General features: G+C 38.0%; 1 protein-coding gene and 1 pseudogene across 3 annotated transcripts in view; one reads left to right on the top strand and one right to left on the bottom strand.

The window, feature by feature from the left end:
* Positions 1-1,745: 1,745 nt before the first annotated feature.
* Positions 1,746-16,695, bottom strand: part of Ube2q2 (ubiquitin conjugating enzyme E2 Q2) — a 50,159-nt gene continuing 35,209 nt past the window's right edge. For 2 of the 3 annotated variants that reach the window (XM_010625898.1, XM_019207800.2), the window contains exons 10-13: positions 13,427-13,475; positions 12,941-13,036; positions 4,687-4,753; positions 1,746-2,162 (exon numbers count right to left, since the gene is read on the bottom strand). In XM_010625898.1, coding sequence (XP_010624200.1) covers positions 2,131-2,162; positions 4,687-4,753; positions 12,941-13,036; positions 13,427-13,475 — 244 coding nt within the window. In that variant the 3' untranslated portion in view covers positions 1,746-2,130. Of the gene's footprint in view, positions 2,163-4,685; positions 4,754-12,940; positions 13,037-13,426; positions 13,476-16,695 lie in introns of those variants that run through there. The other variant, XM_010625906.1, reaches the window with a different exon arrangement.
* Positions 8,755-10,410, top strand: LOC104863466 (annotated as a pseudogene).

The following is a 16,695-nucleotide window of genomic DNA, read 5'->3' on the forward strand; positions in this document are numbered from 1 at the left end:
CCTGGGCGGAGGCGGGGTTGGGTGTCTTCCTTCAGGAGCTCCGCCGCGCTTGGTGACTGAACTCCTGATGCTACTCTCTCACTGCGCCGCCTCGGCACCCGGCCCGGCCTGACGAGGCCCTGGGGTCTGCGGGGGTCGTCGCCCTCTACGCTAGTGACATCGGCACTAAGGACCGCGTTGTAAAAACGTTGTAAGAGCCACAGTGAACGCTAGAGACATGTAAACAATGCCCTACACTTCGACAATGTACTGTTTTCACGGGAATGAAAATGCTCCATAATTATGGAAACAAGACCCTGGAACCTCAGAGTGTGAGGGTGGCCCGGAATCACGGAGAAAACACCAAGGTGGCATCGGGTATGCAACGCTAAGGCCACAAGTGCAACGGGGGTGGGGAGATCTAAGCAGTAGAGGATCCTGGGCCTGCTGGGCCTCGGCTGTCCTACAAAGTGGCCAGGGATATGTAAAGTGGTTCTAGGCATCTAAGTGTACACCGAGGAGCCCAAGGAGTGTAGATGAAGGTGGGGTGGAGGAAGCGCTCATACCCCAGTGTGAACACCTCCCAGGGAAGCCTCCCGCACCTGCTGCCCTCCTTCATACCCAGTCCAGAGGCCAGCAGCATCTGACTTGAAGCACAGAGCTCTGGTGTGGGAAAGGTGACAAAACAATTTTTAAATGGTTCTTTATTCATAAACTTGATGCAAGTTTACAAAATTTACTGTACATTGCCAAATAAATCTGCAAAAAAAAAAAAAAAAAACAAAAAAAAACCAAAGCATGCCAAAAGAGCAGCCCTTGTGCTGCAGAGCTAGCTGTCCCTCATCCACAGCAAGGTCAAGGGTTAGGGTTAGGGCTAACCCTTAGGCTCAGAGAACTTCATTGCTTTGAAGAACTCAGCAACTGGCAATCAAGGGAGCAGAATGCCAGAAAACCTTTACCTGCTCTCCTCTCCACCAAAACCAGACCTCAAAAATAAATACCCACAGCAATGCAGAAGCGCCAGTCTCAGGAGTACCAAGGTAAGTGCTTGAATCTTAAAGCAAATGCGTAAGAAAAACTTTTCAAATTTGTAACTGGTTTGTGCAGAAAAATGTGCTTCTGGAAGTCCTTTTAAAAGTGCTTATCAGCTAGAACTTTTTTAATCGAACTTGGGTTTATAAAAAAATTACTAAACAGGACTGATTCAGGTAAGGCAATAAGATGGAGAGTACCTTGACTTGATCAGGTTTTATAAAGGAATTAATATACATAGAGCTATTAACTTTTAATGTAAAGTCCATTGTTATAACTACTGTATAGCAAAAATTTGTCAAGTCTCCAAATTAATTATCTTTTTGTGCTTAATTGTGTAACTTCTGCTTATGGTGTGTCTTTGTGACAGTCAGTTTATAAGTTTATTAGCTTACACAAATAATTGCAACACCCCGTTAATAAATGGAAAGGTCAAATGACTTTAAATACTTTCCAGCTCTACCCATGGCTCCTCTGTATGAAAAACACTGAGTGGACAAGCAGCAGTGAGCCCAGCAAGCCTCACCCCCCCAACCCTGAGGGAAAGAGCACTGGAGTGGGAGCCTCTGCTAACAAAGAAGAGCTCAGGACAATTCGTGGCATCACATAACCATTACCAACTTTAACAACTTCATGAGCAGGTTTCTGGACATTATTTTGGCAATACCATAAAATGGTTTTAGACCTGGGAAAGTTGGATTTAGAAGACCTAAATTTTCTAAACCAACATTGAACATTGGTTAAACTTTTATTGGCTCTAAATGGAACAGTATTTAGCAAATCCTTGTAACCCATTCGCTCAATGTCAGGGAAGTAGCTGTGACATCGCAGCTTCAGTGACCTGATGCTGACTCGCCTGCTTCAAGATTTCACTTTTCAAGGAAGAGATGGCAAGGGGTGGCAATGCGTGTATTGATCAGGAAGAATACGGTAAGGGCCAAGCTGCTCAATGAGCAGGCGGAAAGGCCAGAACTGAGGCTGCCTCAGTGTCGGGTTATCCACTAAAGATCTAGGAGTTAAGGTCTCCATGTGGTTGTCACGGCACTCAAAGCTGGCATCTGCATGTTGGAAAGGTTTTCTTTAAAGCAACATTGATCCAGCTACACAGAGTCAACATATTTAGCCATCTTCTTTTGGAGGAGTATACCAGCCTGAAATAGAATAGAAAGAAAGTTAAGATAGTTTACTCCGCAATGTGTTTACATTTTCTGTAGAAATTAAACTTGCACTTAACACAGCATTGTGATAAATTCACAATATAAGGATATGCATTTCCTGTGAATAGAGTGTACTTGGGTTTTCACATGAGCTCTATTAATGGAATCCCTAAAGATAATGGTGTAGCACATCAGACTTGATACTACATTTCCATATCAATTTCTTATCTGAAAGTAAACCTCACTGAGAACTATTCCCCAGGCAAAATACTGATGAACTGGAAGGAGGGCACCGAGGCCAAGCGACCAGGCCTAAGGCCCGAGCTGGCAGCACAAGCCCCAGGAGAATCAATGTTACAGTACCATAAGTGCCTGTGCTGCTGTACTATAATCTAGAAAGGGACTCAGAGGAGATGGCCAAGTGTTCTCACTAAAAAAATGGTAATATAAGGCTATATATAAGAGGTAATATAAGGCTAGATTCTAAATCTAACACACATAATTTTATCTGTCAATTTAAATTTAAAACGACATAAAATTTTGAAAATTTAAAAATTAGAATCCATTCCTCCTGATTTTGAATCTATTGCACTTTCATCATAGCTGAACTTTCATACACACACATTCTCTCATTTCCTTCTCTCTCTCTTGCCCTCTCAGAATTTTCTGAACGCATTTTTCCATACAAGTTGTAATGTTTAATAAGATCAGGGCAAGGTGATATATACCTATAATTCCAGCTATGTGAGAGGCTGAAGCAAGGGATCACAAATTTGAGCCCAGCCTGGACAATTTAGCGAGACCCTGTCTCAAATATATATTTTAAAAAGGCTGGGAATGCAGTGGTCCTGGATTCAATCCCTAGTACCACCAAAAATAGAAAGAGAGGGAAAAATTTGATAGTTGCTCTCTATAGTAAAGGCAGATTAAGTGCTGTTTGCAGTGAAATGTCAACGGAACATACCAAATTTGGAATATCCAGAATGTGTTGAGACACATGGTTCTGTAGTACAGACATTCCTCATTTAACGACCTACCTATTTAACAACTGTGTCCACATGTATGACTAAAGCACACTATTCAGACTTACAACCTGCCACTTGGACACCATCCATACTTTTTTGTACAGTTCTGTATACCTTTTTGATACAATGTCTTTTTATTGTTCAGTACATCTTATTTGTTCAGTACTATAATTGTTGCTGACTATACTATACAGTACAATACTGCAGCTTTATGTTATTATAAATTATAGTATTGTAAGAGTTATGCAAATAAAAGCAAAGTCATCAAGTTGGAGTTTCCTTTGACCTCTTCTTTGTTGTGACTTAGGTAATGTTCAAACTATATACAATTCGTTATTTAGCAACAAATCCATTTTAACGACCCAGTCTCAAGACTAGAACTTGGTCATTTAATGAGGACTATCTGTAGTGTATAGACCCCTTTGAGTTTCACAAATATGGTGTACCAGAAAAAATTACTATCAATACATAGGTCTCTTCAAATTTCATCATCTTCCTTGTATGAAATTTTGGTGTTAATACTACTTCCAGAAATAATCACTAAAAAAGTGACAAGTTGATTGTCATTAAAATAAAAGTGGGTGCAAAACATAAACCTGAAGTTGCAAACTAACACATTTCTAGGAAAAGAAACAGCACTTGCTGTAAACACATCCCTTCAGGAACCCAGAACACTGGAGGAGAAGGCACTGGTCACGCCCACCCAACAGGAGTGTTCTGCTATCAGCACTTGGGTACAAAGTGCTTTGTGTACACCCCTCCTTTCCTTCACAGCTTGGGAACCCTGACACTGTGCCAATTCAGGAAACTAAATCTAAAAGAAAATTTGTTCAGGGCTACAGAGTTAGCGGGCGACACCAATGGCACTTAAAAATGGTCTTCCAGGTCTAGGTTTCATACCTCAGGATGTAAAGACAAAACCCCCAAAGCATGTCCATTGGGAATATAAGCAGAATTTAAAGGCCAATAAAGCTAATGAAAAATGTTTTTAAAAAGATATACTCTTCATTGTGAAGGTCATGAAGCACTAAGTAATTTGAAGACATTTCTCACATGGTTGGCTGTGACCCTTATTGCATTTACTCAATTCTAACAGAATTTTAGACATAGGACAGTGCACAGTAACCCCATTCCCACCCTACCAGGGCACCTTTCAGGTGGGCACAGTGACTCATTTATCCATCTGCTCAGAACCTGATCAGCCCCTAAGCAAGTATGCAGAACAAAAGATCTATAAAAATCGCAATGTTGCTGGGGATTTAGCACAGTGTTACCATGCCTGCCTGACAAGCACAAGGTCCTGAGTTCAATTCCCAATACTAAAAAAAAAAAAATTCACTATTAATAATTCATCCAGAGATTTTGAACACAGCACAAATTACATGTTTGTACTGTGGCAAAGATAACTTGATAAGATATTAAAGCAAAAACAGAATAAAACAGTATAAATAACACATATAAAACTTTATAAATACTTATTGAATAAAACGTACCATTTTTCTCATGTATCTGTACAATGGAATTGTAGGACTGTTGGGCTCTTGCTAGATTATACTGATTCTGAAAGAGAATTACACATTTTAAATAAAAATTAACTAGATGAAAATTATTATGATAAACTTATAAATGTATGTGTGGTTGTGTTTCAAAGTACACAGGAAAACAGTACTTCCACTTCTAAAACAATTTTAACTTAATAACTTCACTTTTCATTTTTTGCAAAAGAACAAAACCAAAATTGTACTCCAATAAAAATCTATAAATTTCAGTTATTTCTCTTGAATCTTCCTACCACCTGACAAAGACAAAGCTTTATAGTTTTGCAGTCCCCTACATACGGATGGATCAAGTTAAAGGATTCTCCTTGGACATGAGTGAAATTCAAACAGTCTTCCTCCTTAACGTGTATCCAAAAAGCAAGCTGTGGAATATTTTCAGGTTAGAAAACATTGAGCTTCAAGCACTATACATATAGATCAATGAGATTCTGAGTTGGAAATCTACAGAATGTCCACAATTGGCTCCAAGTCATGATTTACTAAAGGAGCCTACTTTTGTTTGGTTTTTTTGGTACCGGGGATTGAACTCTGGTCCTTGTGCTTGCAAGGCAGGCCACCAAACCGCTGAGCTAAATCCCCAACCCAGGAGCCTACTTTTGTTAAAAATAGTCTTCTTCAAGGGGACATTTGTTTTAACTTTCTGATATACTAGCAAAGATGGGCCCTACTGCGATGTTTGGGAAGAAAGGAGAAGTGCTCCCTTAGGCACTTGTATATGAAGACAGTTTGTATGACACAATACAAAACTTTTAAACAACAAAAAACAGTCTTCTTCAAGGAGCCAGGCCTAGGGTGAAATTTGTTCTTAAAAATACAACTGCCCTACACCTTAACTTCAACTACTACCTCTGTGAGCTCCCCATCGTGTTATATACTGTCTACTGTATTATGTCACAAAATTGTTTGAGTAATAAATTTGCATGGCAGAAGGAAGCTGGATGATTAACACCTGTTAATCCCAACACACTGAAAGGCTGAGGCAGGAAGACCCCAGGTTCCGGCCCAACTTGGGCAACTTAGCAAGACCCTGTCTCAAAATGCAAAATAAAAAGGGCTAGGGTATCTAGCTGAATACAAAGGCCAAGTGTTCAGACCCCAGTACTGCTATATTTAAATTAAATAAAAAACTGTATGAAAATATTCTAAATACAAACTCATTCTTACCTGTTCTCAAGCTACCTAGACCTTCATCTCGCTCACTCTACCCATGCTACCCATTATTACTGCTTTCTTTTGTGTCCTTCTTAGGTTTACAGGGGCATCCTGTACAGCCCACTGACACAGGAGCAACCCTGTCTGTATACATTTGCAAAGCACTGGCAACACATGTGTAACAGAACTGCTGAGCTGCAGGACAACAGCACCTCTGGCCTCTGTCACTGAGAGATGTTGCTCAAGCATCCTGCAGGTGCTCCCAGCATCTGAGGCCTCCACTCAGCCTCACTGACAGAAGACTTAGAATTTTTGTTATATCTGACAAGAGGTAGAGGACAGACTCTCAGGGTGGTTTTTAATTTGCATTTCTATTATTGAGTGATGCTGAGCACATTTCCATATGATCATAAACCATCATTTGGTTTCCATTTCCATAGGCTTATTACAGCCTTTTTCTATTTCTCTTCCATTTCTAGGTGGTACAGCACTGCCATAAGGCATCTAAAAAACTAAAACACTAAAAACATTCAGTAGTCTCACCTCAACTTATAGTGTTTTTCACAATTTTCACAAAAAGGACAAAAATTAAAGACAGAAACAGACTGAACAAATAGTCACTGACATACCAAATGATCATGAAACAGTAGCTTCCCAATCACAGTGCCCATTCTCTAACCACAAGGACAGAATAAGAGTGTTGGTCCCGCTATGCTCAGCTGTCACAGTAAGATGTCCAAATTTCATCTAACTAAAGGCAGTACTACTACCTTCCTGCTGTGGGACTGAAATCTTTCTGATTTTCTAACTCACAGTTTCTGCTTACATCTTTATTATTTTTCCGCTCTGCTTTCCTTCAGTTTGACTATGATTTCTTTTCTAACAATGACATGGAGACTTGATTCACTTTTATGATTTTCTAGTGATAAGGGTTCTTAGGGCAGTGAACACTGGTCTGAGTGTTCTTTGGCTTCTGAGAGGTGCTGATTATATTATGGCCATTGTCCAGTTACTCTGCATTGTAACTCCAATCCCTGTTTGACGTAAACATTGTGAGGCTAAAAATTCTAGAACAGAGTATTTGTTTTCTGACTCTGTTCTTAACCTATAGTTAGTTGTATTTAACTGGGATCAGAGATTATGTGTCTCTTTTCTGCTTTTTAGAGTAGAGGTCTGAACTGGTCACTTTAGTGAGGAATTGTATATAGTATGGACATTACAGTATTCAAAACAAAGAAATGATCAAAAGAAAGTCCGACTCACTTTGCTTTTATTTGCATATCTCTTATGCAGTACCATAATGTATAACAACATGAAACTACAGTACTGTACAGTACAATCAGCAAAAATTACAGTACTATTTGAACAAGGTATACTGTACCAAAAAAAACTGAGGCTCTATCCACAAGATGTACAGAACTGTACCAAAAAGAAGTAGGACATAAGTCTGAGCCACGGGTGCTAAGTCTGAACTGCACACCTCAATCTTAAGCATGAACATCTGTATCGGGTATAGATTCTATATTTGCTCAGATATCATCTTGAGCCTGTTAAATGGTTATTCAAGTATACATTTTGATATTCTGATTAATATGAGCAGGATGAAGCTGAAATCTCTAGCTTTGTTGGTTGATTTTCCATTTCTCCCTGTGGTTTTATAATTTTTTTCTCTGTATTTTGCAGCTTTTTTAATAGATACATAAAGCGCAAAACTTGCTGTATCCTCCTGTTTAACTGAGACTTTCATAAGTTGTCACTAATACTTTCTGTTCCAAGTTTGTGTTTTGTTTGATATTAAGGTGCATCACCTGTTTTTGGCCAGTGTCTGCTGACATATCTTATCACCTACACTCCTTTATTAAAAAAAAAAAAAAAAAAAAAAAAAAAACCTTTTTGGGCTGGGGATTTAGTTCAGAGGTGCCACCACCTGCCTTGCAAGCGCAAGGACCTAAGTCTGATCCCCGGTACCAAAAAAAAATATATATATATATATATTCTCACATTTTGATCATTTTGCATTCTTACATTTTAAATACACTTCTTAAAAACAGCCAGTTTTATTAAGCTAGCCTAACTACGTGGTTTCTTTAGTCTATTTACACCTGTTGTAACTTGCTTCTATCACCTTACCATAGTTCCTACCTTCTATTTGTCTAGTTTTTAAATACAATTTTATAATCTCTTACTGAGCTTCCACTAAGACATAATTTTAGATCTCATGCTGATATGTCTTAACTTCTGCTATATCATGTGTTTTCCACATCTTTAACACTTTTCTTTATAGTGTTTTTAAAGTTAACATTTAGACTATTTGCTGCAGAGTTTAGAACCCAGGAAAAAGAAACCTTATCATGCAAAGTTTCCACTTCCCTGACTGATAGATATTTCTTAATAAGCAGAAAAGAGAGAGGAAATTTCCTTATTCACTAAACAAATTCACCTTCTAAGACCTATGGTCATGTGCCACAAAAACAACCCACAGCACACAGGCTGGCAATCCCAAAGCCACCGCCGGTGACAGCCATCCTAGTGTATGTAAGCACATTCCATGAGATTCTAACAGCAACAAAACTGCCTAACTCCACGTTCATCTACCTTTAAGCAATGCAAATATATTTAGCAGCCTAATAGTATTCTGTATAAAATGGCTGGATGTACTTGCCAAGAAAACTACAAATCATAGAAAATACAAAGATTTAAAATAATTATATTGACACCAATTCATTCCAAGAGATCTATGACAAAGAACAAAAAATACTGGTATTATAAAATTCTAAAACTGGAAGAGACATAAAATACTGTCCAACTAAGTAAGTAGACATCGAGGTTGTGATGCTATCCACCCTGACTCTAGTCTCCAAACACCTTGGCCCAGCGAAGAGGCTCAGATGTGGCAGCCTTCTGGGACCTGACTCCTGGCAAGCTGACTGGTGAAAAAAAAAATGGATTTTACAGAGGCTTAGTTGGACACATGCTCTACCCTGGGACTTGTTGCCAAGAAAAACAATCTTAAAATCTTAAGGAAACTGCTCAAAAGAGCCAAGGCATTGATGTTGCTGATAATGGGAATTCACAAAATAGCTTATCACAGTTCTATAGAAAGTTTGCAGATATTAATTCTGAAAGATTCATCTGAAAACTTCATTAAGACCAAGACCTTTGAGGGCTTCTGTGCATTACATCTTGCTGAAAGTCAAGAACACTGGAAGAGCACAGACTGTTTTAGGAGCTGGAAAAGATCCTAAGGCAACCACTTTAGAAGAAATCACACCATTGTTTCAGCCTTTGAAAATGGGCAGATGTGTTAAGGCTGTTGTTTTGACACAGAGCAAATGTCAGTAGATCCCGTTCTATGTGTAGATGGAACTCCTTGCACAGGGTTTCTTTCCAGGAAAATACTGAGATCATAAAATTAATTTACAAAAAAAAAGAGAGAGAGAGAGAGAGAGGGAGAGAAAACAAGGAATGCCAGGATGACTTTGGAATTATACCTCCATTTATGGCTGTGCAGTATGGCAGCCTTTTTAGACGGCTTGAGCATACTTACTTCATCAGGTGCAAATGTCAATTGTGAGGCCTTGGACAAAGCTATTCCCTTGTTCACTGCTGCTCAAGAGGGTCATACAAAATGTGTGAAGCTTTTGCTGTCTAATGGGGCACATTGTAACCTTTCCTGTAATGAGGAAAGTTACCCAATCATCCAACTGCACAATGGGCTATACAAAAATCTTGGGACTTACTAATACCACTTATTAACCAGCTCTGTGAAGCTAGGCCAAAATGAGCCCTGTTTACTCAGCAGTATTGGAGGATGTGGAAAGTTCCTGGAGTTACTTCTCCAAAATGGACAGAGTCCTGACACTCAGATGTACTTGGTCTTTGGAATCAGTTCTCCCATGTGCAGAGCTTTCCAATAGGACTGTGGGTTCTTTGGTATTGTGAATATTCTTTTGAAATATGGAGCCAGCTAAATGCACATCATTCAGCCTGAAGTATGAGAAATTTTTAGTATTTCACCACTTTTGGAAGTTGCCTATTAGCACTATGGAACCATATGTCTGAATTTATAAATCAGGCAATTAAAGAACAAGTGATACATAAGGCAAGGCTGCTGCATCTCCTGCTTGCTGGCTTTGAACTACTGACTCTACTGTGCAGTCCTGGACAAACTCAGTCAGTGACGACCCTGTCTTCACTGTGTAGCTGATTGAATGGACAAGATCACCACCAAATGTTGAGAAGATGCTCTCTGTCCATCAAACTCCTCTTGAGCTCTACGACTGCTGCTGTTCCATCTTTAGACCATGTCTTTCTTTTAAATTCAGTACAGCCTGAAACCAGAATACTTGTAACCTGACAATTTTTATCCTTGAGTTTTCCCTTCCTAAAAGCCTACATCATTATTTGCTCTATGAAGAGGTTCTAGAACTGGCAGCTCTCCACAATGGAGAAATCAGTAAAGCTACTTAATACAGTTCACATCTTATTCTGAAACCCATCAAGACAAAAGAGCCATGGCAAAGAAATTATTCATGATTGTATAATCACAAAAAATGATCTTTGTTCATGAAACTGGTGGGGTTTTGAGGGACAATGCTAAATGTGAATGTTTACAGCTAGACTTCTCAATAAAAAAAAATTATAAGCTTCAGTGATTCTACTTTATTACAGTTTCATCACCAGTACATTTCACGTTGTAATATTTGTTTACCTCACTATTTTCTGGTTTATTTTGCTAATGAACTGTGATGTTTCTGCTAGTGCTAGACAGGGCATATTTTACCTATGATTTATGTTTCACTTCATGCCAGTACCTACAAATGTCATATGCAATATTTTACTTGGAAGTGTATACAAATGTGATGACGATGGTGATGATGATGATGATGATGATGATGATGATGATGATGATTTGGGGGGCTGAGTATCTCTATATATAACAATTTTCCTGTCCTTTCATTTTTTCAAAAGAAAATATTATTAAATTCTATTTCAAATACAGATCTAGTGGTCCCCAGAAGTACATTTATACAGTGAATTACTGGTAAAATATCCTTTCAATTACTCAAAGTGATCTATGGCCTAAGCCTTTCATATTTTCTTTTAAAAACAACATACCAGAAATTTTTTTAATTATTAAAATTTAAAATCAAATGCTATATATAAATAGATGCCAGGAAGACAACAGTAAAAAGACTAACATGCTAATAATATTTTGATGTATTTATAGCTAAATTTAAAATGACATTTTTAGTTTTTTGTACTTTTACCAACTTTAGAAATTCTGCATTTCAGTATATATTTTGTCATTTAAAAAAAGTTTCAGCCGGGTGTGGTGGCACATGCCTATAATCCCAGCACTTGGGAGGCTGAGGCAGGAGGATCACTGTGAGTTCGAGACCAGCCTGTACTACACAGGGAGTTCCAGGTCAGTCTCAACTATATGGTGAGACCCTGTCTCAAAAAAAAAAATGTTTCATATTCTACTACATAATCATCCTACTGCCACATTGAAAATATAAAAATTGTAATATAGCCAGGCACAATGGCAAACACCTATAATCCCAGCTATTGAGAAGGCTCAGGCAGGATTTTAAGTTTGAGGTCTGTCTGGGCAACTGAAGTAGACCCTTTCTCAAAATAAAACATAAAAAGGAATGGGTGAGGATGTAGCTCAGTGACAGAAAGTCTGAGTCCCATCCCCAGAACCATAAAAACATAAATACAGTGTAGATACTGTTAATAAATCCTACAGTTAATTGTTATTATTGAACATTAGTGAACTGCTTAACTTCTGGTTTTAATGTTAAATGAAATAAATATCATAGGGTTTATCTTATATGAGAAACTCAAATTATAAATGAAGAGTGAAATAAAAGATAGGGAGATAGATCTTAAATGGCAAAGGGATGAAGGGATGGGGGAGGTGAGTGAAAGGGGATGAAAAAACGAATTAAAATGTGTTGTGTTCATGTATCAACTCCACACAAAGACTATAAACACTATGTACTACAAGCATGTAGTAACAAAAAAAAGGTATTTTTGTTCCATTGTAAAGAAACAGTTATTCCAGGATTTAGCTCAGCGGTTCGGTGGCCTGCCTTGCAAGTGCAAGGACCCGAGTTTGATCCCCGGTACCAAAAAAAAAAAAAAAAAAAAAAGAAAAGAAACAGTTACTGAAACTGTGAAGAGTACCAAATGAAAGATTTTTTAAAATAACCTTTTCAATAGTTTGCTTTTTCTATGTAAGTTAAGATACCAGCAGACTCATGATTTGAAGTACAATATGGCAAGAAACATTTTATACTGTTTGAATAGACATTTAATGCAAAATTTACAAAGGACTTCAGGGAAAACATTCAAATTAAGAATAAAACATTAGAACAAAATGATTTCTATCACATACTTTTCAAAAACACACGAAATTGAGTATATCAACTGCATATTAAAACACTTATTGAAAATTACAATTCCACCTGGAAAGCTGTGTCTCAGATACTAATGTGAATAAACCTCAGAACTTGGTGGTTAAGAGCAGAGACTAACACCTGACAATCTAGTTCCAAACCCTGCTCTGCCATTTGTGACTGAGACAAGTCATCTAAGCTGTGTGTGATTGTTTCCTTGTTCACAAAATGATGACAATAATTGTACATATTGTTTAGGGTATCGAGAGGGTTGAAAGAATAAATATACATTTAGAGTAGAGTCCAGAATATTAAGAATTATTACAGTGTGACCCCAGTTTGGGAAAACCTCAAAGTACATATTATTTTTTATTTATTAGGGCATACGCATCAATAATAAATTTAAATTCTATAGAGGTGTTTGTCTTTGTGAATATAATAAAAACTAAAAGAATTAATGATTATCAATGAGTATTTCGATTTTATACTTTTATGTTTTCTATACTCAGTTTTATAAAAAGAAAGCAAACCAAATAAAAATGAACCAAACTGTCTAAAAAAGAACAAAGACAGAAGCTTCATAAGGAACATGAAATGTGTCTGACAGTGATGTGTCATTCTTACAGTACCTTATTTGCTCCAAACTGCACTCTGGCTTTGCCTTTGACTAAGGTGGCGTTGATCTGCATGATGACTGACTCTATGGAGTAGGCGCTGCTCCAGCCCTGCAGAAAAAAGCAACCATCTCTAAACACAGCAGCAATCCTGTCCTCTGGAGAGCCTCACACAGCAGCAAGCAGAAACTCAATAGAAGCAAGTCAGATTTCAGAAGTTTGTAGTATAAGGGGAAAAGTAAAACTGAACCACTGCCAGGATCTCACAAAAACAAAACCATCCTATGTTCTAAGCCACACACTCAATTACCCTACCAAGGGATTCAGCAGCAAGTACAATGTCATTTTACGGGTTTACTTTAAGTAGCTTTTTTATTATTTAAAAAACAAGTTTTTTTTAAAGTAGATGCTATATAAGAACTTTTCTACTTAGCATTTTATATGCACAATCAAAACACTATACTGGGGCAGCAAATTGTGAACCACAAGAAAAACAGTCACCTGTTTTGTGAGAAGTTCCATACATAATGCTCCTCCACCCAACACATACCTTAAAAAAAAAAAGAAAGGAATTATACAAAATCTTCTAGGACTTTGTGTTCCATCTTAAATTTTAAAATGCCATTACAAAGGAAGTATGCATATAAGGTTAGAACACACTACAGTGAAAACAGTTAAGGGACACAGGATTATGGGTAATTTTAAAATGTTAATATCATCACTAATACAGTCAAAAAACAATTCTAACAGAATGCTTTCAGAATTTTTTGATGTCTAAAATTGAGAACTTAGCAGAACACATTCCAGAGAACAGGAGCAGAAGAATCAATGCCCTTTGCTAGCACCCAGGGTTCCTGCATGGAAACATTCTCACAACACCATCACATAGCTGGGTGCCACCTTCCCTCTCCTTAATGAACAGCTGCACAGAGTTGCACAGTTCAAGTTGTTTTCCCCATTCTGCAGTGACATTCAAATCCTGACCACAGAGCCTAAAGACTCTTCTCGGAACTAAAGACAATTCTGGGAACTTCCTTTTAGGAAATCACTATTTAGGTCAAAATTCTTCAATCTTTCCACCCTTTCTCAAAAAAATAATTCCACTCCTCCTTAATGTTAATTTAAATTTCAAAACACATTAAATAGCATGCCTAAAGACACAAATTGAGGGAATCCTTTCAGATGAAAACTGTGGTGATTGAGAATGAAATGTGTGAAGCCCTAGCCCAGGACAAACCGCTGTGTCCTCTGCCAGGCACTGCCCACCTTTTCCCTGCCTGTGATTCTGTCATGTCTATCTCCCCAAGGCTGTGCTTCTCCCCACAAAACTTCCCAAGACCATTCTGGCCTGAGAAACTTCCATCCTAGATCACCACAGGTCTCTTCATGTTGAATAAACAAAATGTCTCTGGGTAGGGTAGGGTAGGGTAGGGTAGGGGTAGGGAATCCAAAAGCTCCTGGAGGCTACTGAGATCAGTAACAGTCCACAGTGGAACTGTGTAACAGCACAGTGGAGAAAGTACTCCTCAATATTCCCACACTAGAGGATTCAAGCAGGGTACCTTTCCTACATTCCTCTTCCAAAGCTTGGGACCTACTGCAAAGGGGAGATTAAATAGAAGGGAAAGAAGCTAAAGGAAAAGCATTCCAAAAAATAAATTTGGGTTGAGAATCTTCAGATTTAAAAAATTTTTATATTTATTTTATTCCTGAAACACAAGCATCTTCAATTCCCTCAATCTCCTACACATATCTTATCTGTAAGGGACATTTGCTGATTTAACAGAATTAGAAAGTCTAGGGCCAGGTGTGGTGGCGCACACCTATAATCCCAGCACTAGGGAGGCTGAGGCAGGAGGATCGTTGTGAGTTCAAGACCAGCCTGGGCTACATAGTGAGTTCCATGTCAGTCTCAACTACATAGTGAGACCCTGTCTCAAAAACCAAACAAAAAAAAGAAAGTAAGTCTGGGTTTTCCTGTGACTGCTCAAAGTCTTGTCATCTGTTAATGAGTGGGCTTCATATTTGATCTGTACATTTTAAAATGTTAAGCTACACAGGGACTCATTTCATGATAAAAAGGTATGCAGTGGACCCTTGGTTACTCATGACCCCAGCCCTTTCTCAGAGGGGCACAGTCACACCTAGTGGGAGAAAGGAAATTTTCTCATTTTTAAGTCAAAGGAAGTACATTTCTACAAGCACATAATAACTACTGTGTAAATGTTTGCTAGATGTCTAAATCAAGACAAGTATTTTACCACCTACACTAAAAGGGAGAGAGGTTAACTTTTCCTTAATAGACACTATTAGCAACATTTATGCCTACAAGAAGTGGCCAATTCTATTTCTGTGTTGCATTACATTCATTCCTTCAATATGTGTTCCCAACTCTTACTGCTCTTTGCCTCCAAAAGGTTCATGATGAATGTTAGGACAGTTCAAGGATGCTTTAAAAAAAAATTCTGAAGATTATCTAAGGAAAATAATATGCTTATTATGGGCAAAGCAATGTTTTCAACTTTTAAAAAGTTTCAATTGCTCATGGCTTTTTTTGTTTGTTTTGGTGGTACCAGGGATTGAACCCAGAGTCTTCATACTAAGCCACATCCCCAGTCCTTTTTAATTTTTGAGACAGGTCTTATGAAGTCATTAAGTTGCCCAGGCTGGAACTGACCTTACAATTCTCTTGCCTCAGCTTCGAAGAGTACTTGGATTATAGGCATGCACCACTACACCCAGCTTTAAGTGTTATAGCAAGTACTATTCTAAACTCAACCTCTTCAAGCATTCAATTTATCATTACATAAAAGAAGTCACTCAAAAGGTCATCTTTGGTATTATTCTATGTATATGAAATGTCCAGAATAGACAGATCTACAGAGAATGGTGCTGGCAGGGTCCATGGTGAGAAAGAAGGATAAATGTTAATAGGTATAGTGTTTCTTTTTAAGGTGATGAAGATGTTTTGAAGTTAGGTAGTAGTAATGGTTGTACAACTCTGCATATACTGAAGACAACTGGGTTTTATACATTAAGAGAATGAGTTGTATGTGAATTGTATCACAATGCAACTGTTATTTAAAAGCTTGGCTATGACAAGAAATAGAGAAATAGGGTAGTTGATAAAGCTCAGATATAAAACATGTAACAAACACTACTCAGTAATCTATACAGATTCACAGAAGGTTATTAAGCTGTTCCTGGATTCTGAGATTACAAGTTCTGTATTTTTCAGTATTTCAAATTATTTAGGTAACCTTATGTCAATACTTTCTCAGGCCGGGGATTTAACTCAGTGGTTCTGCAATTTGCCTCGCAAGCCCAAGGACCCGAATTCAATCCCCAGTAGAAAAAAATAAATAAATAAATAAAAAATAAATAAATATCTCTCTTCATTTAACAGTTGATGCTAAAGACCAGTTCACCTTAATCCTGCCTCAAATAAGCGTCCACATTTCACTCTTCTTTCCATTCCCTTCTTGTGTGCCAGCTTCAGCTCCCACACTTCAGCCAGAGACACAGCATGGGTTCTCTAAGTGCTATGTCCTAGCATGGGCTCTCAGCAAGTGCTACATCCTTCCAGGCTCCAGCAGCACCACGTGTCCACTGTCAGCATTCATCTTTCTATAATGTTTCCTTAGTATTATTCCCATCTTTCTAGCCAGGTAAAATAAGATGAATCCAATACTCACATTTAAGTCTGCTTATCAGAGAGATGGTAAAAAAAAAAAAAAAAAAAAAAGACCCTATCCTTGTCAGGAGCCTGC

Source organism: Fukomys damarensis, unplaced genomic scaffold (assembly GCF_012274545.1).
Source record: "Fukomys damarensis isolate Sample0158 unplaced genomic scaffold, DMR_v1.0_HiC HiC_scaffold_25, whole genome shotgun sequence".
In the NCBI taxonomy this organism is placed as follows: Eukaryota; Metazoa; Chordata; class Mammalia; order Rodentia; family Bathyergidae; genus Fukomys; species Fukomys damarensis.